Genomic DNA, 27963 nt, shown 5'->3' on the forward strand with positions numbered 1-27963 from the left:
GGGGTAGAGCAGGAGGGCCTGAGGGAGAGGCTGAGATAAGGATTCAAGGCTCAACCTCTAAAAGCCACATTAGTCCCAAAAGCCTCCACCGCTCGGTTGTTCATTCTGTCATAAATCTCATGTCCTTGGGTTTTATTGGCACGCTCTGAGGAGATTTTAAGCCCCTTCAGAGCAGACAGGCGTCTGAGCCCTCAGGTGAATGTCATCAGTTACACCGCTAACATTTTGACAAGTGATTTCAGGGGAGTTTCATTCAGACAAAGGTGGACAGAAAAGTCTATTATAAGGCATTTTATAGCCTTGATTTACACGAGACAATGGCATCAGGGTAAGAACCAACTAAACAGCTTTTACACCGCTTCATAAGGTTTATTATGAATCCCAAACAAACATATATATATATTTATACTGTACAGTTTTAATTCCAGTAAATAGACAAGAGTCACAGTATGTTGAAATGTCGGTTGAGAGCTGGCTTCTGAATGTTCATATATTACTAATAAACAATACAAGAGAACAACTTCACCTATGTCATGCATTGAATTGTTCTTGGCTGGGTAAGTGCACCAATAAGCAAGGCAGTTATGTTCAGTATCTTAATCTGCTGATTGCTTTCATTGCAACCAAAAGATGTAGATATATGCCCATTTAAGACAACAGTGTGCTTGAAATACAATGACAAAAGGCCAATCAAATCAAAATGACATTATGTACAAAATATATTGATATCACCTGACAGGAGCTGGAAAAATAACATTTCCAGTTTCTTAAGTATGGTACACAATTTTTCTGATGGCAAAGAAATAGCATTAGTACCTTGACACTGGATCGCTTTAATTCCCGATACCTGTACTTAACCCAGAGATGCGGCTTTCCTCACAGAACCCAGGTGAGCTCTGTCTCCACAAAACCTTCTGCACAGACTGAACAGGCGCTGAGATGTTACATGGGCCACACTAAATCCCTGTGAATCCTTTGGTCCTTCCTTTAGATCCTTTGGTTACTGTCAAGCAGTCCAAACCATAAAGTAACTCCCAAATGAACACAAAATAGAAACAATCAGGATATCAATTGTCTAGGTGTTTGGCTGTATTTTTTTTACAGAGTTGACTTGATTCTTCTGCCAAGGACAGGCTCAGACAGTAATACTTAGAGTGTTCTGTAGGGGTTGTTGGTCCTGTCTGTGCAGGATCAGGGCATTAAACATCAAGAAGAGTGCATGGGCCGAGAATGGCAAACTGACAGGAAACTTTGGAAGCCCATGTTTTTTTTTGCTGGCAGAAGAAGAAAAATAGATGAAAAGTTATGCATGATAAAAAATATGAATACTCATCAAAGTCAAAATGATGAGATAATTAGTCAAACTTTTGAGATACCACGATCTCAGTCATGACTTAATGTCTCATCATTTTGTCTGAGTATCTCGGGATTTTTTCATAGCAGATCAACATTTTGACTAAGGACCTCGTCATTTTAAGAAATGTGTTCATTAAAGCATCCTGACTTAGTAATTGAAAATGTAAATGATGTAGTCATAATTACTAACTTGGTCTCTTTAATCATTTCTGACTTAGGTCAAAACTTTGTTCTTAAAATGTTTGCTCATGTCATCATTTTAATTTAGTTAGTCTATTTTTGGACTTCCGTAGAAAACATACTTTCTGGATAGAACAGTTTGCCTTGCAAATGCTGGTAAGTCTGTCACATTCAAATTTCAGATGATTCTATTCTCTCAATCCATGGCAAACCAGAGGAAGGTCTGTCCTCTTGTTTTTCACCCGCTCTTTCACTCCTCAGCTCTGGTACTTCTCTTTCCAATGTCCCATTTCTGCTGCCGCTGCCTCCACCTCTCCCTCCTCCTTCTCCTCCTCCTCTCTCTCTGCCCGCCCTCAGCTGGTGCAGTTCCCTCTCCAGCGCTTCATTGCGGTGATACATCTCTAAGTAGCTGGCCTGCAGCTCCTTCTGGTAGCGAATAACCTTGTCCTTTTCTGCCTGCCATGTCTGCCTCTCTTCCTCGAAAGCCGTGGCCTGGTACTCGCTCTGGCGTCGCTCCAGCAGGAGCTCTGCGCGCAGGCGCTCCTCCGTGGTGCCCCCGCACCCTCCTGCAACACAAAAGGTACACATGGCTTCAACTACAGTCCAGCAGAGACGCAGGGGACACATAATGAAAGACATTGGCTGCTTTGAAATGTGCACAGAACTCTGCTCTTGACCTGGTTAGTCAAATAACCTGATTTTAAATCCAAGCATATCATAACTAAAAATAACCCAGACAAGATCCAGCTGCGTTGATAAGAAACACAGTTTGGATGCCTCTCTTGCTGGGATAGTAAACCGACATCTGTGGCGTATAATTATCTTGCTTTTAAAAAACTTTTTCCCCTTCTGTACAGTATGTCTGCTTGGCGTTTGCAGGCTTAAATAGTTTTGAAATACTAATGTTATTTTGTTTTGTGGTTGAATGCTGATCCGTTGGATCTAGTTACTTTCGTGTAAAGTCCTTTGAGAGTGGTTTTTGGTAAATTGCTGTGTCAACAAATGAGCTTTAACTCTTATCTGCGCTTGTGTTGCCGCAGCATGACTAAAGTAAGATGTATTCCTTTTAACCTTTAAAGCAGGTAGTTTAAACACCGCCAGTGGCAGTATGTACACACAGCTAAGAGACAGATCCATAAATCTACCTGTTGCCCCAGCTGAAGGACTCTCTTCTGCTCCTTTTCCATCCTCATGTGCAGTCTGAGAGGAGCACCTGCGACGCTGTGTCCCCTGCGCGACCAGCTTCAGTGCATCTATCTGGCCCTCCCTGTTGCGCAGATCTGTGCGGGTCTCCCTGAGCTGCGTCTTCAGCTGGAAGATCTCACTCAGCTTCTGGGTCACCTCCGCCTGGGAGTCCCTCAGCTGCTGCTTCAACAAAGAGATCTCCCCGGACTTCTGACAAACCTGGGAGGAAAATAAGGGACAGGAGCAGAAGACACATTTTTACTGGCTCTACAGACCTGGTGATCCTTTTAACAGGACACACGAAATAAGAATTCAGTTATCTCCACTGTCTCCTGTACTTCCTACTTTCTACATGCTTCTCCCTGCCATAAAGTGCCCCCCCCCCCCACCCCCTCCCTGTCTTCCTAAGGCCATACCTCCCACTGCGTCTCCTCCAGAGTGGGACTGGTTCGCTTTGCCATGGCTCCAGCCTCCTGACTCCTTTCCCTACTCAGGCTGTTGAGCTCCTCTTGCAGTCGGTTCTTCTCCTGCTGGACCTTGAACAGCTGCAACTGCAGGCTGCGCTGGGAGCGCTGGGCATGCTGGGAAACCTGGCGCAGCTTGGCGGCATACAGGAGTTTTAGCTCATCCACCTCCTTCTCCCACAGACGCTGTTTCCCTTCAAACACCTGCATGTGGCGAGCAGATGGGGGGTCAAACTTCAAAAGAAAAGCAGTTAGATGGATGCATAGATTGATGGTAATGGATGCATAGATTAGTGGTGATGAACAGACAATGAGATTCACCTGAGCGATGGCGCCCTCACTCTCATCCAGGTTTCTTTTCATCTGTTTCAGCTCATGTTCTTTCTCCACCAGACGCTCCTCCAGATCCCGGACCTGGAAAAGACAAAATGAATGACTTGCCAGTCTGTAAATCATCCATCCATCCATCCATCCATCCATCCAGTGCTCACCACTTCCTCAACAGACAGGGAGAGTGTCCATTCATAAGGAGGTGGAGCCTCCCCTCCATATGGAGCCAGACGGCTCAGGGTTGCCATGCTCCGACACGCCATCTCCCCTATGGCCCCGCCCCCTGGCCCTACAGCCTTTGGGCCCAGAGCGGTGCGGTCCAGGGAGCCGATGGTGTTGATGTGGCCCATAGATGCACTAGGGTAAAAAAGAAACACCCATGGCCATTAAATTCTCTCACCACCCACACAGTCATTATGTCTAAACAAAAAAATCACTTATAGCAACACTCTTGAACAAAAAGTAGACAATAATGCTTCGGAAGACCTGATGTGAGACAGGTGTGGGCGGAAGGGAGGCCGGTATGGCGGCAGGCTGCTCATGGAGTTATGGCCCGAGTCTGACAGGTTATCATCCTCCTGGCTCATCCCACGCACCGAGGAGAGGGCCTACACAGTCATAATTATACAGTTATTTATCACTGTAACATTAATAGGTTGAGAAAAGATTAATTTTAGCCCTAAAATATGGCTGAATAAAGTCAATGGAATGGAAAGTCATGGAAAGTTAGTTTTTGCTTCTGTAATCAATGCACAAAAACGGGATCCTTGATACAAACATAATTCACTTGTTCACTGGCCCACAGCTCAATTAAAGTCTATAAAAAGCTTTTGTTAAGTAAACAGACAGATAAATAGAATACATACCTCCTTTGCAGAGGCAATAACTAGGTATAGACAGCGATTCACAGGAACTGAATAAAGGCTTAAAGTTACGATCATGTGTTAAGATACCTTATTACAACTGGATGTCGGGACTCCATGACGGGAGGGTGTGGAAGAGGAGGAAGAGGTGGAGACAGCTTTGGGAACATGGGCGTAGGCCCTGTGCAGCCCGTTGGAAAGGCCATGTTCCACATCCTCCGACTTGGAAGATGGATAGAGGTTTTGCATGGAGCTGAAATTTTTGGGAGTGACGGGCTTGAAGGCAGACCTTAAACGAGCCTGGGGAAAAAGAACCAAGAGTCTGCAAAGTTCAGGGCACTTTTAGAGAATGCAAAAAGAGTAGAAAGTAGCAGAGTCAAGGCTAAAGATGAAAAAGAGACCTTATAGTGAACGGGGCTGAGCTAAGGAACAATAAATCACAATGTTTCTATTAAATCAATGCTGTCCCACCCTGTGTTCTTAGAGTTGACCAATTCAAGCAAAAAAAATGGTGAGATTTGATTGCTGCAATAAATTCAGCAACACAAAAAGTGGCAGATTCTCAATCTACGCTGGTGGGCACGGGGTGATTTAAGGTTATTCTGGCAACAGGCTATGTTGCACCATGCTGCCAGAGATGTATAAATGTGATACTGATAAATCTAACTCAGCCCCAGCAGCCACTAGCTGGCTGTATATCATTCATAAAAAGAACACAATGGATGCAGCATTCAGTGCCTGAATTGGTGAATAATACTCAGCCCTTCTCATACCTACAGCTTTGGAGGACGCTTTGTAGTACCTATAAAATGTAATACTTTCAAGATTGCCCTGATTCATTTAAGCTATCTATTTTACTCAAATAGTAATAGAGCTTGATGATCTAACAAAATCATGTTTCTTTGACAAAACATCAGATTTAATCATCAAAAATAAGACAGTCCTTTTGTAACAATATTCACCTTTTCATACTTGCCCCCACTTGGCAGTGAGTTCTTTGTCAAATCTACTTCGGTGCCGTCTTTATGGTAGACCTTGGCGTATAAGTTTTCCTCCTCGCGGCCACTGGCAGAGCTGAGGCCAGGGATAACGTCCTTCTTACCGTCACTGCTTGTGTTTGCTTTAGTCTCTTTTCTGTGTGGAAGCACAGTAGGTCAACTCGGGTCAAGTCCTGGCACGTTTTACCTTGCAGAATACCTTCAAAGTTGCAGCATTTGAACTGCTGTGCGAAAGCATCTGTTTCTTTAGAGCAGCACTCACCTGGTGATGTTGAGGTAGTTGAGTAGCTCTCTTTGGGTGAAGCCTTTCTTCAGGAGGCCGTTGGTCTGTTTGGGTCTCACCTGGGGCATTGCATGGCTGCCTTTAGTCGGAGACACATCTGGCCTCTCCACCAGACTGCCTACACTTCCCATGCCGCAACGGGACGAGAGGGGCAACGGGTTACGGAAGTTTTTATTGGGGCCACGGGTCAGAGGAAGAGTCTGGACTGAGGTTGCCATTAGTTACAGGGCTCTGTGTGAGGGTAAGGTGCTCTGTGAAAAAAGAGAAAAGTCAAAGGTGAAGTATGTAGACCTGGTTAGTAAATAATAAGTTAATGACCATAATGACCACGCTCTGGTCAACGTATCTGTAGAGGCTAAGCCCACGTTTCAAGCCCCTGAGGTGCCGTTCCACAGGTAGAGTAATTGACACACTTTTTTTTGACCTTTTTGATCAATAAAAGTCCAAGTCATATTTGCAGTTAACAGCATTGGTTCCATTTATTTCTATGAGATATAGGTTGGTAGTCCAGACAAATTACTTGTCTGCATGTGTGGTGTTGGTGTGGGTGTGTCCGTGGGTGTGTGTGGCTCTGTATGGTCCATAATTGTATGTGCATCCGGGTTGCACCTGAGGAACCAAAGATTGGTTCCAATTTATACCAAGGGCACACATTGGCTCTTACAGTATCATTATAGATACATATACTGTTTAAGTTATTCCCTGCTTCTTGGCAAACTGTGTAAGATATTTAACATTTTAAATGTCAGCTAACTGTTCATTCTGGGCTGTTCAGGGCTGCAAATGATGTTCATTATGGATTGATCTGGTAATTATTTTCTCAATTGATTGATTAGTTGTTTGTCTCTTAAATGTATTGAAATGGTAAATAAAATGACCAGTACAAATTCTCATCACCCAAGTTGACCCATCTTCAAATGTCCTGTTTTGTCCAACCAACAGTCCAAAACCCAAACACCTTCAGTCATAGAGGAAGCCAGAAAATATACACATTTGAGAGGATGGACCCAGAGAATTTGGTCTAAGAAAATTGTCTAACTGCGTGGCAATCACTGCTCATGCACACGCATTCATTCTCCTTTGTGGGGGGAGGAGCTTAGGAGACAGTTTAGGTCTTTAGCGGAAAGGGGGGGAGGGACTGAGAAGTTGTTGATGTTCAAATTATTTGGCTTAGTCAAAGCTCACACTAACAATGGTAAAATGTTGATTTTTAGCACGTTAAACATGTTACTATGATATTTTAGCGTTAGCATGCATTTACATAGGCGGATTTGCTAGTTAGGACTATACAAAACAAAAGCCACAATTTTTAGGATGCATCTGAAATAATATCTGCACTCCACTGGATATTCTGGGTCTTTGGCTTTGTAAATTATAGACTGTGGTCTAGACCTACTCTATCTGTTAAGTGTCTGGAAATAACTCTTGTTATGATTTGATACTATAAACAAAATAAAATTGAATTGAATTGACTAAAAACACAAAATTTCAACCTCACAGTGGCGCTAGATGAAAACTCAAGTGATCAACAAAGTCATTATATTTTAACCTCTAGGGACCATGGATAGTTGTACAATCCTTTGCAGTTGGAACAGTTTAGGAGCTATTTTGGTCTGGACCAAAGTGAAGCTCTGTGTCTTTCCTCCTTAACTAAAATAAACTCCACCTCTTGCCCCGTTCCGACCCTGGGAACATGGTGATCTCTGGAGGAAGAGTGTGAAGTGAAGTTTCATCAGCTGTGTTTCTCTGTTCAGGCAGCTGTCTCAGAGCACAGCTAGAACAACTCAGCGTTTCACTGTGAAACAAACACACAAACTGACCTCCACCAAAACCCTATTATGGGAGAAGAATGAATGTAAACGGATGTCTTTACAAAGAGGATGAATCCCAAATGAAAATGTCTATTTCCTAATGCAGTTGTTACAGCATATGTCGTGCCTCTCAGAAGCTCATGTTATGTTTTCACAACAGGTAAACAAAAGACTAGTGTCATGTGAATCAGGGAGGTGGTTTTTCTGCGGTAGGGCAGCATCGCATCAATATCCTGCTGCGAAACTCTGATCCATATAGCTTAGTACAGCAGGGCTGCTGCAACTTATTTGATTTGCAAATTGTCTCTTATGAAAAGCATGTGTATCCAAATGTAGCAATCATACATTGTGTCTTCATATGTTTATGGCCTGATTATGTTTCCCACAGATATGAAGGCTGTCTGTGTGAGATTTACTTTTCCTGTCAGTCACCGCAGTCAACATTTTATAGAGAAAAGAAACAATAGAATGACTAACATTTTCTCTTTGACAGAACTAAACCAGTTGCCAAGCTACACCTACCTCAGAGACACTACTGTTTTGTCAATTTGAGTTTGAGCCTCTTCAGCTCTACGCACCAAATCTTTTCTCAACATTGTCTGTCAAATCACCCACATATTCCCTTCCCTCCTTCTTTTCAGACAACCTCATTAAGGCTCACTATTGATTTCACCCTTTGACCCTCTCTCTTCCTGTGCATAAAACATTCTCCAGACCATAAAACACCACAGTCCCTCCGACTATAAACAGGACCAGAGGGAGGCAATCTCATCTTTTGTGCTCAGGCATCTCACGTAGTAGTCACAGAAAAGGAGTTTAAAGGAGAGTTTAAACCGCCATATTGGACATTTACTTGTTTCAGGCCATTAACTACCATCCTTGACAACTTAACATTACTGCTTACCATTTTTCAAACCACATAACAAATATTAAGATTAATTTCCTAACTTGTAGCTCCTAACTTTCCTACCTTCGTCCATTCAAAGACATCTGATATTTGAGATAGGGTTGCCAAAAGCTACTCTACTGTAAAGGTATGTTGTCGCAAGATCCAACCTGAAGGATCACCAATAAGCGAAATGAATGCTGTTTTTGTTCTTGCATAAGAAAGGGTGATGTTTGACAGGTGATTCTTAAGCCTCAGATTTCAGTGTCCTTAAACACAATAACAAGATGAGCTTTTAAACTGGTTCCTGCTGGCATCTGCATTTAATAGGATACAATAACAGAACTAAACAGGAAAATAAAGCAGAAAATTGTGGATTGATGATGGATTGATCACATATGTCAAGCAAGTTTCAGGTTGCTGCAAGTTTTTTTGAGTGAATTTAGTTGATCCAAGTGCCTAGAAATTAAGAAATCAAGCTTTGCAAACTTGTTTTCAATGAAACATGCACATACAGTAATGGTGGTTGCTCTACAGTGCTTTGGCAGGGGGCATGGCTGCTTGGGGGATCAAACCTAGGCTCATCCAGATTAATGACTTGGCCATCATGCTGCCTGACCATCAGTTCTCACTCACGACACAAGCAATTTCTCTCTATCGCCGTCACATAGAAGTATACTATGTATGAGCACATACACCCACAGTGACACTCTGGGATCTCCTCTTGCTTCTAATACAAGCCAGCTTTGCACTGCTGGCTTCAACAGTTATAACAGTTATGCAAATGTTCAAAATAGGCAGATAGAGAGAGCTGTGCAACGGCAGCTCCAGCCCACTCCACTCAGGGCTCCCAGCCAGTCCCAGATCAAAGCAGACCAAGCTGCTCATGTTTATATTCATGACGTACGATTTTTTCCAAAGTGAAACTTTCCATTAAAGCATCCAGCTCCTAATAAGCCAATATAATACATGCTGAACTTAAGTTGAGGAAAAAAAACCTGATAATAAATTTTGATGAACATAATCAAGTATGATGTGACAACTAGGTACTTCTCTGGTGCCGTCCAACCAGGAAGTCTTTCTGTAGTAAGACATGATGGATTTGAGTCGTTGCAGGTCATGCTGAGTGTGTATGTGTCTGACACCATTATGAATAAATCATGAGTCTGCCAATCCTAATGGCCACTAGCCAAGGTCTGACACAGTATTTTTAGGTACGGTATTAGGTAAGACATGAGAGGCCAATCGATGCTTGACGGGAAGCTAGGGGATGAGGTGAGGCAAAGCAATTCCTTTAGGGTAGATGCAAGGAAGGTAAAAATCCTTTTAGGCTGCAACCACAAATCTGGCAGGACTGAAGAAATCTTGCATCCAGTTGTTTTCCATAATCGCCTTCTAGTTTATGGGCCCGAGTAAACCAGGAGACACAGCAAGATTTATAGCCCAGCCCCAACTAACCATGGGGCCCAGAAATGCAACACACATCTTTAAATCACACACACACACACACACACACACACACACCACACACACACACACACACACACACACACATGATTAAAGCAGTGCTTCCTGACAGCCTTGAACAGTTGTGGTCTAATTGAAAAGTCCTCTGTTCTTGATTTATGCCTTTTTCAAAGCAGTGACGGCCTTTTTGTTTTTTTTAAAAATCTGTTAACTTTGATCAAAAGCTAAATCAGTGTATCAAAGTGCTGTTTAGGTAACAGATGAGGCTCTACATTCCTCTGATGCTGCTCACCTTTACCTGCATCTGCTGCTGCGCTTGTTTCTAGTGGCCTCCTTCCAAAAAATGAAATGCTGTAAACTGGAGCTCTAAAGGAAAATTAGTACATAAACGAAACTCATTTACTGACGATATCTGGTCAGCACACATTGTCAGCCTGCTGAATGTACTATGTGGGACTGAACAGTGTATCTTGAAACAGGGAAAGAGTAATACTGAATACTGCAATTCCCAAACTGAGGCTGAGGTATACAATCACAATACCGTACAGTCCTTGTGATATAGAGCAGTGCATACTAATGAGGAAAGACAAGATGCTGAGAGGTGTGAGTCTCTAGTGCCTTTCAGTGAGGTTTTGGCTCAAGTTTTCTCAGGGTGATACCCTAACTCTTCAAGAAAACCATACAACAGCCACTTCACTATAATCACAAAGAAAACAAAACATGCAGCCTTCAAGAGGGTTTTTTTTAAGGACACTCTCCTAAAACATTGTAATCAGGTGTCCTTAGGGGAAAACAAAGCTTGCATTGAAATGCTTGAGCATGAAGAGGGGACATATCAAACCCTGAGAGACACAAGGGTCAGCACTGGGACTGAGACAGAGAAGAGAAGGACGAGGAAGCCAAATTCCAAAAATGCTTTATACACAACACAAGCTCGGGCTCGTCAGCTTTTGATGCACAAAGTGTTCACTCCCACGGACGCTCACTCACACATTTGTGTGTGCGCAGGTCACTCAACACAGCCCCGAAAAAAGCATATGCACGGCTCGCAGCTACAGATCTTCTGCCCTCTTCCCTCAGCACTCTCTCTCCCCTGATCTATGATCAAAGTTTGTTTACCTTTGTGGGGTAACTTTGCAGGTTACATCTAAAACTCCCACACTGCGCACACTGTTACATTATATAAGCTCTATTAAAGCTGTACTTGTTAGTTTTCACAGCTGTTGGTTGTGTAAAACACAATAGAGTGATTACTAAATCAGCCACTGGCCTTATTTCATTTATTCGAGAACTCGAGTGTTATATTTAACTCCTACTCTGCCATAAGGATATCATGGTAGTTTGCTGCAGTGTCAAAAGTTTGATGTAGCATGCTAAGAGAGATGATTCTGCCACATTTGAAGAGATATTTTGCTGTTTAAAATCTAGCTCTGTGTCATCGTTGTGTGGGCAGTCTGTTTAGATAAACGATGTTTGGCTTGACGCGTTTTGTGTCATCCGGCAGATCTCGGCAGACCGCCACTGTTCTGCTCTGCTGGGATCTCTGTGCACTGGCGCCAAGTAGGGAAGCAAAATAGCATTTATCTAAACACACTGCCCACATAAAGATGACACAGAGCTGGTTTAAAATTGGCAAAGTATGCCTTTTACAACCAAAACAGGCACATAACAAAATTATGCACATTACCTGCCCAGTGATCTCTGGACATCTGTGGGAACAGTGGCACAAAGAAGCCAGAGGAGTAACTTTTTCATACTAAACATTGTTACTAAAATCAACCAAGTAAAAATAAGTTCTTAGAATCAAAGCCAATCAGTGTACCTTTTTTACATGTTAGAAGATAAAAAAGGATATCATTAATTAGCCCCCAAAACATGGATATTCTGGATGACCCGTTTCTACCACTGAGAGCACACAATGAAATTCATGTAAATTCAAGTATAACTTATATCTGTTTTGACTTTCTAAATCTGTCAGCCGGCAGCACCAGGGTGAACTATGCCAACTAGGCCAACGAGGAAAGCAAAGGAGTGCTTCACTCACTCTGATTGACTATTACATGCTAGCGTGTAATGAGTGAGTGTGACAGTGTCTCTGGCTCTGGGGCATGACATCAGAAGAGTTCTCAGCAGTAGCCTCTAATTATTAGCAGGTTATTCATTATGAATGCACACAATCATGCAGACAGACTTCAGCCCTGTCCCCAGACACTAAGGCCTTTTAGGGGAGCCAAGATGCTGAAAAGCAGGGTCATGCAATGTTCCTTTTTCTGTGCATCTGAAGGCAGTTTGTATGTCATGTAGTGTCTGTAAAAAAAAATCTGTAAAATCTGACACACTACACACATTCATAGAAATGTAGTCAAATGCCTCAAACTAAACTGCCTCGAGGTGATTCTTGTCTTTCTGAATGAGAGGGCAGGCAGAACTTTGAGTAAAAGTCAACTTTCATTTCACGACACTCAAGATAAGGGGCAGTCTCTGTAAAACATGGGACATAATTTACTGGTGGTTAGACGTGGTGGTGCTTAAGATGAAGGCCCAGTGTTCAGTCTCACACTGTCTCTATTGATGAGCCACACTTGAGTCTTTACATAGGTCAACGGGTCGTATTTGGTCATGGCTGTAGATACAAGGCGCTATTGAGCACACAGACAGTTCAGAGCAGACATTCTGAGTTCTGACAGGGGAGAACAGAACACATTTTAGGGAACAGTGGAGCAGCTTGTATACCATACTACACCACCCAACTATTTTTCTGGCAGGGTGTGGTAAAATATTAAAAAATCTACCAACTGATCTATTGGGGCGCCCATTATAATCACACAATTTAATAAGAGTCTTGGTACAAACGCAGTTGCTAAACAACCTTACATACATGTGCATTTAATCTTAAATTTAACAGTGTCAACAACAACATCAACAACAAAAAAACGTAAAAAAGCTGGATTGATTAAAATACTGTTCTTGTCCCATCCTGACAGTTGCGGACATTTTGATCCTTTTCTAAATGCTTTATGATCAATACTGTAATAACAATCCATTTTAGAACAATTTTTTATAGTTTTGGTATTTTAAACACCTCATCCCCCGAGTTTCATGTTGCACATTTTCATTGTGCCTTAGTCTCTATTTCACTTTAATTGTGTGGACAAATCTAGGTCAATCCCTAAATATGACTGAAAAGGTAAAGGTAGTCTGTCCAGTAAGTATATTAGACCAATTGAAAGATAAATCCTTTCTCATCCGTCTTATTATTTTAATATACTATCTATATTTAACATTTTAGTGGTTTAATGGATCTGAGCTGGCTCCCTCTTCAAATAGAGTTCTGTTCCGAGTAGATAAATGAAAAAAAATGCTATTAAACTCTTATTCATAATTTCCCCAGCAGCCTCTATTATTACTGATCCAGAAGAAAAAACCTTCAACACAGAAAATGTGGGACGAATTGAGAAAACATCCTGATCTTGACTGGCTGGCTTTGACCTGGACTCATTAGATGAAACCTGCTGTCAGGACCTCCTTTGAGGCAGACCAGCTGTGGTGGGTAGCTTCTGATCTGTAAGTCTTAAAGAGAGACTTCTGGTTCGCATGTCACATGTGGCACGTCGGAGGTTCTTTTTTCACAAAAAGAAATATATGACATGTCAGCGTAGTGATGGCAGTCTGACGTGCATTTGCCTTTACTGCCTCTGCGGACTTTACAGTATTGTGTTTCTGCCCAGAATTCAAATACTGGCTCTGACTACTCTAGCATTGTTAGGTTTATCTAGGGTGACTGGTTGGACTAGTGTTTTATGGAACCTTTTTGATCTGGCTCTTACCTCCAAATGCTTATTAGTATAATGTCTGGGGACTTTATTTATTCAACAACAACAACAACTGTGTTGTGCTGTGCTGTTATGTTAAAATATCAAAGAGTCTTCAATTTGTAGTGTGAAAAAGGCTTGGTTTCATAATCCCTTACTTTGTTTAGATGAATGCCTGTGTTGATCCCCCAGTGAGGTTACAAATTCAATTTCTATTGATGTGTGTGTGTGTGTGTGTGTGGTGTGTGTGTGTGTGTGTGTGTGTGTGTGTGTGTGTGTGTGTGTGTGTGCGTGTGTTAAAGAGAGATTAGTACTAGAAGCATAAGGATAAGTACCTGACCTTAGTGTTGTTTTAAGTGACATGCACTTGCCCTTTACTCATCCCACACACACACACACACACACACACACACACACACACACACACACACACACACACGTAAACACTACTAATCTATCAATCACCTCGAGTGGTAAAAACAACATGCTAACCAAATCGAATACATCTGATACTGGAGGTAAATCTGATAAAGGCGAATAGCATTTAAAACACAATGTGTTCCTTCACTAAAATAGAATTTCTAATTTTATATGTATCCAGCAGCAACTGCATGTCTCACACTATCCACCTGCTCCACCATCACAAGAAATAGTGAGTCATGCATTAGTTACTGCTAGCCCATATTTATCTAGACATTACCTGAAGGACAGGACATTAAACGGACTTTAGCGTTCCAGCTTCCTAGTACGAAGTCTGTGTAAAGCCCATGTGTGTGAAGAGAGCAGGTCATTGTCCGGAGAGTTCACAGCGAGCGAGTGAGCATGTCTATGTTTCTATCGTGCCGGTCACATGAAACCAGGAGAAAACAAGCATCCGAGGGTAAAGAGGAAATGTTGATTTACACAAAGACGGCAGAAACAGCAAGAGATTCGGTTGATTTTTACCAAATTAAGCACCAGCTATGTGGCTGCAAGAACTCTGCGTCATGTCCTGCATGCTTGATAGCTAGCTAACTAGGGCTGGGTATCGTTAAAAATATAATATCATAATAATAACAATTTCATAAAATCCATTTTAACAAAAAGAAATTACATTACGGCACAAATCTTTTTCTTTATGTCTAAGCTCCAACTAAGTGAGGGATTTGGAGTTTTTCCTGTATGCATACAACGTGTAATGTTAGCATTTTTTTAAGATTTTGGTAGAAACACGCTGCATGCTTATTGGCTCAATGACGCTGATGAGATTTACTTCTTAGGTATTGAAATTTGGTATGAATGACAAGGCATTTTTTCGAAACCAGCCCTATAGCTAACTAATTGAACTTCACACAGATTCCCAGTCTTTCCATGATGGCATTAAGGAGGTCAACAACTATAAAAAAAAACAATCCAGCACCATACAGAAATATCTCCTCACTATCTTCACTGGAATTTGTGGGAAAGCAAACAACAATGGCATGCTATTTATTTCCCCTTATCTTGAATCCAGTACAAGTTCTCTGGTTTCTGTTCAGCTTGTTAACAACCAAAGCTTGTACAGTGTTTGCCAACTGCTGCTATCAGCAGTGTGTTCACCACAGAGCTCAAGTTCAGAGTGAAGAATGTAAAGGGAGAGAGCCTTGTGAGGAAACAAACTCACATTCCTTACATTTCTCTCCAGGTATTTATTAATGGGCCTTCACATCATTGAAATGGAGGACGTAGACATGGGCCTGTTTCTCTGCTAGTGTTGTGGGTTGTATAAAAAATAAATAAAATCTCTATTATCCAAAGCACCTTAGTTCCTGTGAGAGCTAAGTTGGTAATATCAGACATTTAACGACTGATAATTCTACCACATAATCAGAGCGGGGGAGCCATACAGTGTTAAATTGAGCTGATAGAGACAAAAGCATGAGAGATAGCTTCTTATTAAATTCATTAGAGCGAGAATAGGGGGGGACATGAGCAGAGACTCTCTTTCTCTTTCGCTTCTGTGGCTTCTTTGTTTCCTGGAGCGGTTCATGTAGGAGTCACCGTTCTGTGATTACAGAGATAGAAATCGAGTGGTTCCCACATCGACCCACACCTGAACCAGTTCCACTTAAAAGCTGCAGCGACCGAGCATGCATCCATCCACACACACACACACACACACACACGCCCTCAATGATAGGCCACACACTCAGCACAAACACAAACAGGGGGATGTGTGGACTGCACCTGAACATTTGATTCAGAGGGAATACACAGATGTGGATGTACCCACAGTATGACTGCTTTAATGTTAATGATTTGCAATTCAAGCTTAAATAAACCACAAAGATAAAAAAGCTGTACCGAAACCTTTTCTTTTATCCATCTGCGCTTAACACCAGAGGACGAGCCGAGCAGGCTGCATGTCAGGTAGTAAACACTGATGCTGACGCATGCTGATACAGAGTCAGAGGATCAGCTCTTTTTTGGTGTTTGTTGTTTGTTATTGGTGAGAAGCAGCACAGTAGGAACTACCAATAATCGTGTTAAGCCAACACGGGACACAACTTAGCTGTTAACAATGACAACAAAGCAACAGGAAACATGAGGAGAATTTGACTCTGTCCAATGTAATCTTGTTAGACAGCTTGGGTACAACATTGAGACATGAATATTCCTCATGGGGATTTCCAGGGACACAAATAGACCATCAGAGTAACAATCATCAAAAACACACACAGAACAGAAAAAGTATGTAATGGAAAGAGGTTTTATTAAAGTTATCAAGGTACACAGCTCAGCAGAGCAGATAATCATATATATTGTTCTTTCAGCACCATGTGTTTCCATTTTGGGACATTCAATAATTAACTGTTAATTAGTATATTTGTTCTGTGCTGGAAGTGAATGGGTAGGCTGAGGCTGATGCTCAGTGTGACGTCATTCACCCAGGAGAGAATATTTAGTTAAAAAGCTAGCTAATTCCAATTCAACTCCGCTGCAAATAAGCATGCCTTGAGGGATGAGTAATTAACAATCAGGCTACTTTCCTCTTCTCTCTGCAGCTTACTCTGTCCTTCTGACAATGCAGCCTCAAATCACAGTGAGTTCAAAGCATGTTGAGCCTGCTGGCAAGTAAAAAAGTCCAGCTATCCCAGAAGCAAGCTCAGGATTGTATACCGTAAATATACACACACACACACACACACACACACAGGTTAGTGCAGTTATCTGAAGCCTAGTATGACACAGTGGACTTTGAAGTTTAGGTACATTTAGTATTTGAAGACTGACTTTTGTTAGCATATAAAACCCCAAATAATAGAGAGAATAAGAAAAGGTAGGAAAAAGTCATCTATTTACCTTGTCTGTTTGTCCACCTGAAACTTCACTACTCTGCTCCTGATAAAATGCTCACTCTATTTCTCTCTCTTTCTGTCTCACGCTCGCGCTACTGATTATCTCGCCACATGACTTCCTGTTTCTAGTCTGTGATGGCAGTTGGGAGGTGTGTGGATGGGAGGGAGCAGCCTGGACCTAAATACTGACCTGCAGGCCACGGCAAGATGACTTTGCTCTGATCTAAATAGAAGACTAAGCTGTACCTGAGGGTAGGTTCAGTGCAGATAGCAGCATCACTGATATACCTGTGTATGTTTGTGTTTTATATAGGGAACTGGGAGTAATCACTAGGTCAATCTCTGCAGCAGTTATAAGTCAGTTTCAACTCCCTTGAGAGAACCTGGTACTTTCCTGCTCACCCTACACCCTCTCCCTTTTCCTTCCTCTTACCCTTCTCACCTGCTCATCTCTTTGTGCTTTTACAGCCCTCTCAGATGCCGGTGTGGTTGGACTTGTTCTCCCAGTTTCACAAACAAAAGACCTGCATGTGAATCATCTCAATCCAGACCCTGTATTGACATTCAAGAGCCAGCTTCACTGGACAAATACCAACAATACAATGTGTCTTGTTTGCTCACAGATAATAAGACAATATTTGGATTGGACTTGCGTTAAGAGACACAAGACAGCAGGAACGTACAGAAAGAGGGTTGGAAAAAATAAGAGAGCATAGATGAGGAAGGAATGGAAAATGAGCGCATGCGGGGGTTGTCTCAGCTTGGACTGTCTGGACAATAGCCTGAGTGTAAGTCCAACTTACTAACACTGGGTTACTGCATCATATCAAGTTACATAACACAAACTGGAGACACTCACAAAAGAGGGAGGGGACAAGAGGACATTGTTCACTGCTCCTTCACCAGGAGAGATCCATTCCTTTCTTCGCCATGCATGTGATGCAGGCCGCAGAGCTGAGAGGAGTGAAGGAGGTATCTGCACTTCCTAAAGCTGCCCCCAATAGGTGGGCACACAGGAATCCCAGCTAATAAAGCCCCTTGCCAACCAGAGATGCACAGTGTGGCGACTGGCGCGCTATTAAGGGCATTCCAAAGCAAGAATGTGATGTTTTGTGGTGCTCTTTGGCCTGCTAAATGCAATTTGAAGAAAATCTACTGGAAAATGAAAGGAGGGGATAACCCCATCAAAGCTAGGTAGCCCAGGCTAACACTTGAGCAGGTGCCGCTGGCTTTACCCCTGTCATTACCTCTGTCATTACTTCTGGGCCCCGCAGGCATATCCAGTCTCAGATTCCACAGATTCTCAGTTGTAAGTCTGAGCTGGCCGGCAGAGCAACGCCAACAAGAATGATCTGGGAACCTGGAGGAAGTGTAGAGGTGGTGCATGTGTGTGTGTGTAGGGATGGAAAAATGGCTGTTGCAGCAAAAAGGAAGGACAGGGCAAAAAGAGAATAGGAATGTGGAGGTCCATAAAAGGAAAGACAAGCAGAAACAACAAAGAAGGACGAGTCACGGCCTGCTTGCAATACTGTACCTGTCTGACCAGTCAACTAGACGAGACAACAACCCAAGCCAGACTCATTTCCTCTGCCTAAGCTCTCTGGACAATAACATTACTTGAATCAGCTATGTGAGGCATGAGGGATGTCTGGATCTTGAGAAATAACATAATCCTTGATAAGACACGGCCCTGAGCTTGGTGTGTCTGTCATTTCTTTAAGAAAGACATGACATGACATTTTCAAATTCTATCAGTTAGGATTTCAAGAAGATAGCAGGACTATCTGATATCACAGAGACAGATTTCACGTAAAATAAGAGAGTTCCATTCTTAAAGGAATAGTTTGACATTTGGGGTAAGTTAGACGACTCTCATGTCTGTATGGTAAATCTAAAGCTAGAACCAGCATACATTTAGCTCATCTTCGCTTAGTTTAGCACAAATACTGAAAACATAAGCTAACCAGGCTCTAAGGGCCGTGACACACCAACCCGATAGTCAGCCGTTGGACAGTCTGGCGAGGTCGGTGACTCGAGTCTGTTCGGTATGTTCTGTGATATTTTGGCCAACCTGACATGTTCAGGCAGTCAAACTCAAATGACCAATCTGATTGGGAGGGAGTGCAAACCCGGAAACGAGGAGCGGGATGAGCGTGACTAGAGTCAAAATCTGACAAAAATCTTTTAAACTGAGCTTTGTGTTCCACTGCATGGCCTATTTCTCGCTTAAAATGCTTACAGGAACACGTTTTGGTGAGCAAAATATAATAAAATATGAGAGTGTATTCTGAACAAGCCGCCATGACAGTCTGGCTTTGAATTTCCGGAAAAACCAGACCCACGTGACGCTTTTTGTCCAATCAGCTGCCGGATTTCATTTTTCAGCGACAACATCTTTCGTTTTATGTAATATGGCAATGGAAAATTGATACTTTTGTTTTCACTTGTTTGATATGTGGTTTTCAGCATAATTTGTGGTCTATAATCACTCCTAAAAGCTTTTATAAACTCTATATCCACATTTTCTACCATGATATTTGCTTCATAATTGATTTTTTTTATTTCCAAATATCAAAACTTAGTTTTATTTAATATTATGTAGCTCAGTGTAAATTCTTTCAGGAAGACCTTACTTTTAATCAGTGCACTCCTAAATCAATTCAGCTGTTATCCTAATAAATGTGCTTTTTTTGCTGTGTATCTCTGCAACTAGTCTCTCCTGATTTAAATATAGCTCAGCGTAAATTCTTTCAGGAAGACCTAATTTAATCAATGCTCTCTTCCTAAATAGAATCAGCTGGTGGAGGCGTTCACCTTCCTGCTCAACCAATCAGAATCCTGCACAAATTGCAAGGGCCAATCACAGAGTCACAACCCTGCTTTAAATAATCAGTTTCTCCCTGTGCTATTCAGCTGTTGTTGCAGGCAGAGAGTGCAACCCTCCACCCCCCCTTCCACCTCCAGTCATCTACTCCAGCTGACCAGTCCGGAGCCTCCTTCGGTCTGGTCTTTGGGCTCCTACGTCGCCACCACCGGTGTCTAGTTTCCATGTGGGGGTCTGATGGGTCTCTAATAGGGCTGCACGATTATGGCCAAAATGATAATCACGATTATTTTGATCAAAATTTTGATTGCGATTATTCTCACGATTATTTGTTGATTTTAACCAAAACAAATTTTATTGTCACATAGGCTATTTATAACTGCGAGAGGGAGTGTGATGGACGCTACTCACTGAGAGATGGCTGATCATTATGAACGGGTCCAGCACGGGTCGAATGGTGGACACACACGTAGTGTGTATGAAACGTCTGTATCTTCACTGCGCTGCATTTTTATGAACTATGATATTCTGGCCATGGGTCACATCTCTGGCCCAGGTCCAGGTCCCGGTCTCGGTATTGCAGCTCCGTCTCACACGCTGTTACTCTACCAACTGAAGTTAGTTGCATTCAATAACTTCTTCTGTGTTCTTCACCGTAGCGACCGCGATAGCAGAGTTACCCACGGAAACACTGGTACAAATACAGGTTTGCCCCCTCATACTTAACAATATCCAGCTGTGTTAATACAAAATTAAAACTGTAGACATATATCAGAAGTGTGGACCGGCGGCCGCTGTGTGGCGGGGCGCGGAGAGTAAGACGAGAGAGAGTAGGACGAGAGAGCATAGAAAGATCCAACACAGGCACGGCTTTACAGACGAAATGGGTCATGTAACGCAAAATTAAACCATATCCATAAAAACACCATTGCAGCGGATGCAAAGACATTAGCACCGGTGCGTCCTAGAGGAGCTAACAGCTAACAGACGCTACTAGCACCGACTAGCACTGGTCACTGCTGTCTGAAAAACAACAGATGGGACAAAGTGTTGCGTTTACTGGTAAACCTTGAGACTGACGTATAACCGACTGCTATCTGTTGAGTTTTTCTCACGCTACTCTGTCCTCTGGGACTGTCTACATCTAGAAACTTACACGGGGTGCAGTGAACTACTCTGACTGGCTCATGAGCAGACGGTAGTAGCGGTAGATGGGCTTTGCAAAAAACCCGGAGCGTTCTATGAAATGACGCTTTATAAAAAATAATCGCTCGATCACGCAAATTTGATCGTGGGAAGTCCAAATCGTGATCGCGATTAAAATTCTATTAATTGTGCAGCCCTAGTCTCTACCCCATATAGATATATGAGATATTCGTATAGCGATGGAGTCTAATTGCCTAATCTCATTTGCATTTCTGCAAACATGTCTCTAACCGAAGGAACTATTATTATTGATTATATGATCATATATATATATATGATTATATTGTGTATATGATATTGATTTCATGTAAAAGAATAGGATGTGACAGCAAACTGAAATGCTGTCGAAGAAAACAGAGCTGCGGCTGCCTTGACAACTGCTACTTGTACTCGCAGATATAAATAAACAATAATGCCCACTCGCAGAGGAGGGCTTCGACTTCATGGCCTATTGTTCTGCAACGCTACAACTCTTCAGACTAAATAAAAGAGATAAGGGCCAGGTACTCTGAATGCACACAATTCATCCACACACACACGCACACACACACACACACACACACACACACACACACACACACACACACACACACACACACACACACACACTAACCATTGCTGCTGATCTCTGTAGAAGGCAGGTGAGCGAGGGCGCTTCTCCTCACTGGGAGATAAGCCTGATCAATAAAAACTCAAGCAAACGATAAGGCTGGCCTGACTCACAGGGAATAGGGGCTACATTTGTTAACAAGACAATAGCTCCAGGATGAGATGCTGCCCCAGTTAGCGGCTATTTCCGAGTGCCCTCTGAGTTGGTGACATTTATAGACAAAGGCCACAGCATGGGATCTGCCCACCCTCCTACACTCTCAGACCCCTCACCTTCAAAGGTCAGGGGGTCCCGCTTGTCCCATGAGAATTAAACCATTGTTCAGCAGTCAGGTGGCAGGTCAACCAACCACGCAGTCAGTAATAACCCAGGAAATACAGGACACAGAGTACTTTGCCATGCTTAAATTAAAAGAAAATGTATGCCAGGTTCATCTGGCAGCAGAAGAGCTTTTGATTGATAGAAATAAGCATGTGGGCCACCAAGCAAGCTCCTCATTATGCCAAATCCACCCATGCATACTCACACTTACACTTAATCCGTGATGTTCTGTACATTCTATATGTGTTGTGTTGTGAAAACTTTTCTGGCAGATAATGTGTCTTCATCTAAAAATGAATGTAAAAATCAAAGGTTTGGCTACACAATCACAATGCTTATCTAATTGACGTAGACAGCAGAGGTTTTATATTAAAAGTGTCTCTAAATGGTCTGACCTCTTTGGATTAGAAAAGGAAAGCAGAGAAAATGTACTTTTGCTAAGATGCCTGCACGCTGTCCCATTTCAGGAATCTATGATGTTTGCATTTCAGGTGTTATTTGGTGATTGTAGTATTTTAATAGACTTGGTTTTCCTGCCTTAACCTGCCTTATCTACTGCTTCTTTAGTCACTGACACCCATAGATCTTGACAATATTCACATTTAACCCAAAGGTATTAAAAATACCCCACCAAATGTATGCTTACTTGTTTAGAAATAGTATTTATTTTGGCCAGTTGGGGCAATCGGAACAAGCTGCTAACACAAACACTAACATATTATCATAAAGCTGTTACGGCTAAGCTGTTTTCACTCTCCCTTTGGCTCTGGTTTGGTCTCCTCCAACTTCTGAGGGAAATAAATGCTAAATGCTGCACTAATGTGCTGGTCGCTAACTTTGTGTCTGGCATTGGGAGCTGGGCAGGTAGAATACAGTGACTGTTTTGATGAAAACGCTGCCTGCCAAAACCAAAGCTGTAAAGTTTCAGATTGCAAAACCAAAACAATGAGCTGAAAGATGCTAAAAAGCTCTGTAGAGCTGAAAAGCTCTGTAGAGCTGGGTGATAATTCTCATTGGTTCATCGCTACAAGCAACTCTCTTCCCATTACACACAGTCAACTGAGCTATTGATTAGTTTTCCAGTGTCTTTAAGACAAGTAGTTATTATATTAGATTTTAGATTTAAATCGCTCAAGAGGAAATCTCAGGAATGGCAACATACTTTCAAAGATCAATCTTCAGCTGAAAGGAAACACCTGCGACTTGGAAATAATGATTAACTTGGGTGTGTGCTCTGCATTGGTACTTGAAAAATAATTGAATTAAAGCCTGCGATCCCTGCAACTTGACCTATTAATGTTTTACTGAGGTTCACTCAAGACTGAGGATAACAGCATGTTTGTGTAGTTAATTTGGTTAAACAACTGATTATCTAGAGCAGGATTATATAAAAAATATTTTCTGGCACTTGATTATACTGAAATGAATGCCACGCAAACTAGTACAATTTACTGTGATAGCTAACAGTGGTAGAATCTAGACAGGCGGCCTTCCACATCCAGGCCAAGCCCCACAGTGATTTTCTTAACCGGACTAGGCTTTAATCGCAGAAACAGACGGCCCAGAGAGCGGATCAGGCTAGCCACAGGCAGAGGGATGACCAAGGAGTGAAAGCTCGAAGTGTAACATCATGCCACTTTCTCTTCAGAGCGATCAGGCATGGCCTTGTCTATTCAGAGTCTATGAGATGAGGGCATACAGGAGGGACCGAATAAGGTAATTGGATGAGCCCAAGATTAAGAGCAAACAATGAGAAAATGGGGAGCAAGGAGAGAAGAATCTGAGGAAAACTGAGCTGAGGAAGGGAGACAGACCGAACTCAAAGTGTAAAAGAAGGGCTGATTAGTGTTTGATTAGCAGGCTGGCCTGAGGGGAAATCTCTGTCAACCAACACAGTGCCATTATGGCTAAGCTCTCCCCGCTACACCATCTGCTAGACTGCAGTATGCATGACTGACCTGCTATGCACTTACACGCTACACAACGAGTAAAAGCCTAGCAGTGAATTGTGCTGTAGTTCACAGGGTAGATGTTGGGTTTATTGGGCTCTGACTTGACAAGTATTTAGCTGCACCCTTTATTGAAGCTTTACATCAGGACTTACATCATGCTGTGGGAAGACAGATGTACTTTGCTTGAGGGAGAGGAGTTTGGATCCTCCTCTCTATAGGTTAGGCAATTCGAAGCAAATGGTCAGGAGACATCTTACCGATCAGCAGAATTAGTGTTTCATCAGCTGCCAGTACTTTAAGAAGACACATATACACACGCACGCACACACGCACGCACGCACGCACACACGCACACACACACACAAACACACACACACACACACACACACACACACACACACACACACACACACACAGGGGAGTGTCAGCCCCGTGGGAGCTCAAACAGCTGAACGAAGACATTACATCAGCTGTTTGGCTGATTCTTCTGAGAGAAGAGCAGCAGAAAGACAGAATGTGCTAATAGGTTGTCGTCAAAAACCTCCCGGCTTTGCAATATTGATCAAATCAAGCATCATGCTACTTTTGATCTAATATTGCAACGTTGATAATGTGGCAATAATCATTGTCACATCTTTTTTAAGATTAAAAAATATTTAGATTTTTCTTTTAAAGCTAAATTTGGTAACTTTCCTAAAAAATCATATTTGATGAAATTGTCACTATATTCTGACAGTAGTCATCTGTGAAAAAAAAACAACATTCCTCAGTCTTCTCGTGGTGCTCCTAACGGCATAAGGAAATAACCAATCCCAGCTGAGGAGTCTCTATCGCAGTGCCAATGAACTCCGTTCAAGTCAAACTATGCTGCGCTGATCCAATCTGAATCAAGATTCTGTTACTGCATTGCCTATATTGGGTTTTCAAAAGCATATTTTAGTGTTCTGTTTTTTTTTTCTTCCGGCCAGTTGGCCAGTGCATGGTTTTGGCTCAACTAATCTCTGAATTTGCTTGATAAATTACCTAACAATCAATTGATGATCAAAATGATGGAAAATGAGTTCTCTGTAGATTCCCTGATCGAGTAATTGGCTAAGCAGGTAGAGGCCAAATCTGCTACAACACTTTATTTTAATGCACCCTTTAATGGCTGTGAAACACCAACCAGACGGTTGACCACTGGCAGAAACGGCAGTCGGACTGACTGCCTCCCCGAGTTGGCCAAAAAAAGTTCTTCTAAACACACCGAAGCATTGCCGACTGCTGAAGGCAGCTGATTGGACGAACATGTCACGTGGGTCTGGTTTCTCCAGAAATTCAAAGCCAGGCTGTCATGTCGGCTTGCTCAGAAAACAATCTCATATTTTATTAAAACAGTTCACCAAAACGTGTTTCTGAAAACACTTTAAGCGAGAAATAGGCCATGCAGTTGCAGAATCTGTCTTCATTTCAGATCGACAAAGCTCACAGTAGAGTCTACGCCAATGAGGAGGGATCATGGGAGAACTTGCTTGAACTTGTGATCTGCGTGCCAATAATCAATATCCACAAATTGTCTGGATTTTGGTGCTATGACCGATTTATTTTCCAGCTCACCGTCGCACAAGCATTAGTCCATTGCATTTCATTGCTGGTTTAGTTCCATTCATTTTTCTTGTCTCCCCTGATCCTACCTCATTGGCCTAATGTAGGAGTTGATAATAGACATTAATGTGAAAAAGCTATATGCTTTCCCCGTTTCTCCACACTCACTCCGCTGTCTGCTCCTGTCTCGTCGCCGGTACCAAACGTGTGAAAACACGTCTCCAAACGCGTCCTTCAACACTTCTCCAAACTCCACCAAGCAACGAGCTTTTGACTTTTATTGTAGAGGTTAAGCCCACGCAATAAGCCCCTGAGGTGCCTTTCCACAGGTAGAGTAATTTGCACACTTTTAACCTTTTTGATCAATAAAAGTCCAAGTCATATTTGCAATTAACACCATTAGTTATTTTTATTTCCATGAGATATAAGTTAATAGTGCAGACAAATTACTGCTTTTATGTATGCTTATGTGGTGTTGCTGTGTGTGTGTGCGTGTCCGGGTGTGTCGTTGTGTGGTCAAAAACTGTATGTGCTTCCGAGTTGCACCTGAGAAACCAAAGATTGGTTCCTATTAATATTAAGGGTACTGATTGGCTCTTACACTCTGATTTTCGTCAGATTTTGAAAGACTCTAGTCACTCCACCAATCAGATTGGTCATTTGTCCGACTGCCAGCAGTGCTTGCCTTCCGACCGAGCATGTCAGGTTGGCCAAAATGAAGGACACTGGCACCTCTGACACGGAACACACCACACGGACTCCAGTCACAGACCTCGGCAGATTATCTGGTTGATGTGTCAGCGCCTATGGGTCACTTCACCCAAATCAGAGAAACAACTACATTTAGTCACATAACCATAGTGTTATATAGACTCTATTTTCTTGGGTTGGTGGCAGAAGTTCCAGACACTAGTAACTCAAAAAAAAACAAAAGCTATCTGCGTGGATAGATACCACTGAGGTAAAAACAAACTATGTGGGATTTGGGAGAACTGACCCTCTAAACCGTAATCTCACAGTCAATCCTGACCTCACACAACTCTAGCTAACACTGCACTATTAGATTTGTTTTGGTTTGTTTTCGCAGTTGATGATAACGGAGAACTGATTGCAAAATCTCATCCTTCAGTCAGCTCTCTGTCGTAAAGAAGTGGGCTGGCTGAGATGGAGAAATGCATTTTTGGGCGATGACTTGAACCCTAAACAATACTTAAGATGTCTCAGTGATTGTCATGCAGTGATCAGTCATTCACACCGGCAGAGACCGCAGTTTATCACCCATTATCACCTCTTTGAATTCTCCAATAATCCATTCCTTAATGACAGGAATGGTTTCCACGTAGTCTCCAACAACAGATCACACATCTATTGTCTTTCTATTGTCAGACCTGCTCCTTCACTTACGTCAGCACGCACCCACCGCCACCACACTCAAAGGACTTTTCCTGCAAAGCTCCATGAGTCCTCAGGTCAGAGGTCACCTGTGGCCTCTGGTCTCCACGACAACAGCCTGGCAGTCCCTTAGACTGGGCCGGTGTCTCCCCCTCCACCCACACACAATCACTCAGTCACTCATGCTCTCTCACACACAGAAAACAGCTTTTGTCCCCAAACTCCTGTGCATCAAAAGAGACTCTGGGACTGTGAGCTTCAACCCAAACATTTACAGTTGTGCAGGCCAAACACTATTCAATCCATTGCAGTGGAGACCACCGTAGTTGCAAAGTGACAGGAAATATATGGCACAACAACAAAAAAATCATTGTAAATACATCAGTCTCCTTCTTCTTCTCTTTTGTCCCTCACACACAGACACAAATACACTGCCAATAGCCAGTCAACAGTGAAAACAAACTGTAAGGATTAACCCTGATTTAGGGGCTAACACTCTATGAGAGCAGCACTGTGTCTTTACTTTACAAAGCTTTAATCTACAGTCAGTCAAGCAAATCTTCAAGTCGATTTATCCAAGTATGGTTAGGAGAAAGTTTTACACATGCCATCATAATGGACCACAATAAACCCTAATACTGACACATACTCGGGCTGCAATGCTGCATGGGGGGGGGGGGAGATTAGAAAAGATTAGAAAAATTGGCGCTCACCATATTCTGCTTGCAGGACATCTCCTGGACCAGTACTGGAACTCTGATGCAGTTTTGTCTCTCACTGGTTATATAATGAAAGACCCGTCGTTTACGTGGCTCCGCAGGAGATTTTCCAGGACTTAGTGCGGAGCAGCAGACAGTGATCAGCCTGCTGGCGGCGTGCAGTCGGGGCAGCGCAGACTGGGACGGTCTCTCTTCCCTCTCGGAGGTTTGAACAGAGTGAGAGGAAACATGAAATCCAGGGAAACATGTGCCTGGTGGCTGGACACAGACACACTTCAAGTTGTGAAGGGGGGCGACGCCCTCTAGCGACCAGGCAAGTAGGTGCATGGCATGTGTCACATGAACAACAAAAAAGCAGCAGAGCACCAGAGAGAAACACCCAGTTCATTTGTCTTTTGGTTTG

At 42.6% G+C, this 27963-nt stretch overlaps 1 protein-coding gene across 2 annotated transcripts; it reads right to left on the minus strand.

Moving 5' to 3' along the window:
- Positions 1-354: 354 nt before the first annotated feature.
- n4bp3 (NEDD4 binding protein 3) lies at positions 355-27814 on the minus strand. Of its 2 annotated transcripts, none has more exons than XM_032527412.1 (10): positions 27555-27814; positions 5639-5910; positions 5341-5512; positions 4469-4678; positions 4002-4123; positions 3677-3872; positions 3507-3599; positions 3138-3389; positions 2682-2940; positions 355-2102 (listed from the first exon to the last, which is right to left on the minus strand). In XM_032527412.1, the coding sequence occupies exons 2-10, from the start codon at positions 5875-5877 to the stop codon at positions 1708-1710; spliced, it is 1938 nt and encodes a 645-aa protein (XP_032383303.1). In that variant the 5' UTR covers positions 5878-5910; positions 27555-27814; the 3' UTR covers positions 355-1707. The 2 variants fall into 2 exon arrangements, with proteins under 2 accessions (XP_032383303.1, XP_032383304.1); XM_032527413.1 differs by lacking the exon at positions 27555-27814 and adding an exon at positions 16957-17224.
- Between the last annotated feature and the right edge of the window lie 149 nt (positions 27815-27963).

This window comes from Etheostoma spectabile, chromosome 10, assembly GCF_008692095.1.
Source record: "Etheostoma spectabile isolate EspeVRDwgs_2016 chromosome 10, UIUC_Espe_1.0, whole genome shotgun sequence".
Taxonomy (NCBI): Eukaryota; Metazoa; Chordata; class Actinopteri; order Perciformes; family Percidae; genus Etheostoma; species Etheostoma spectabile.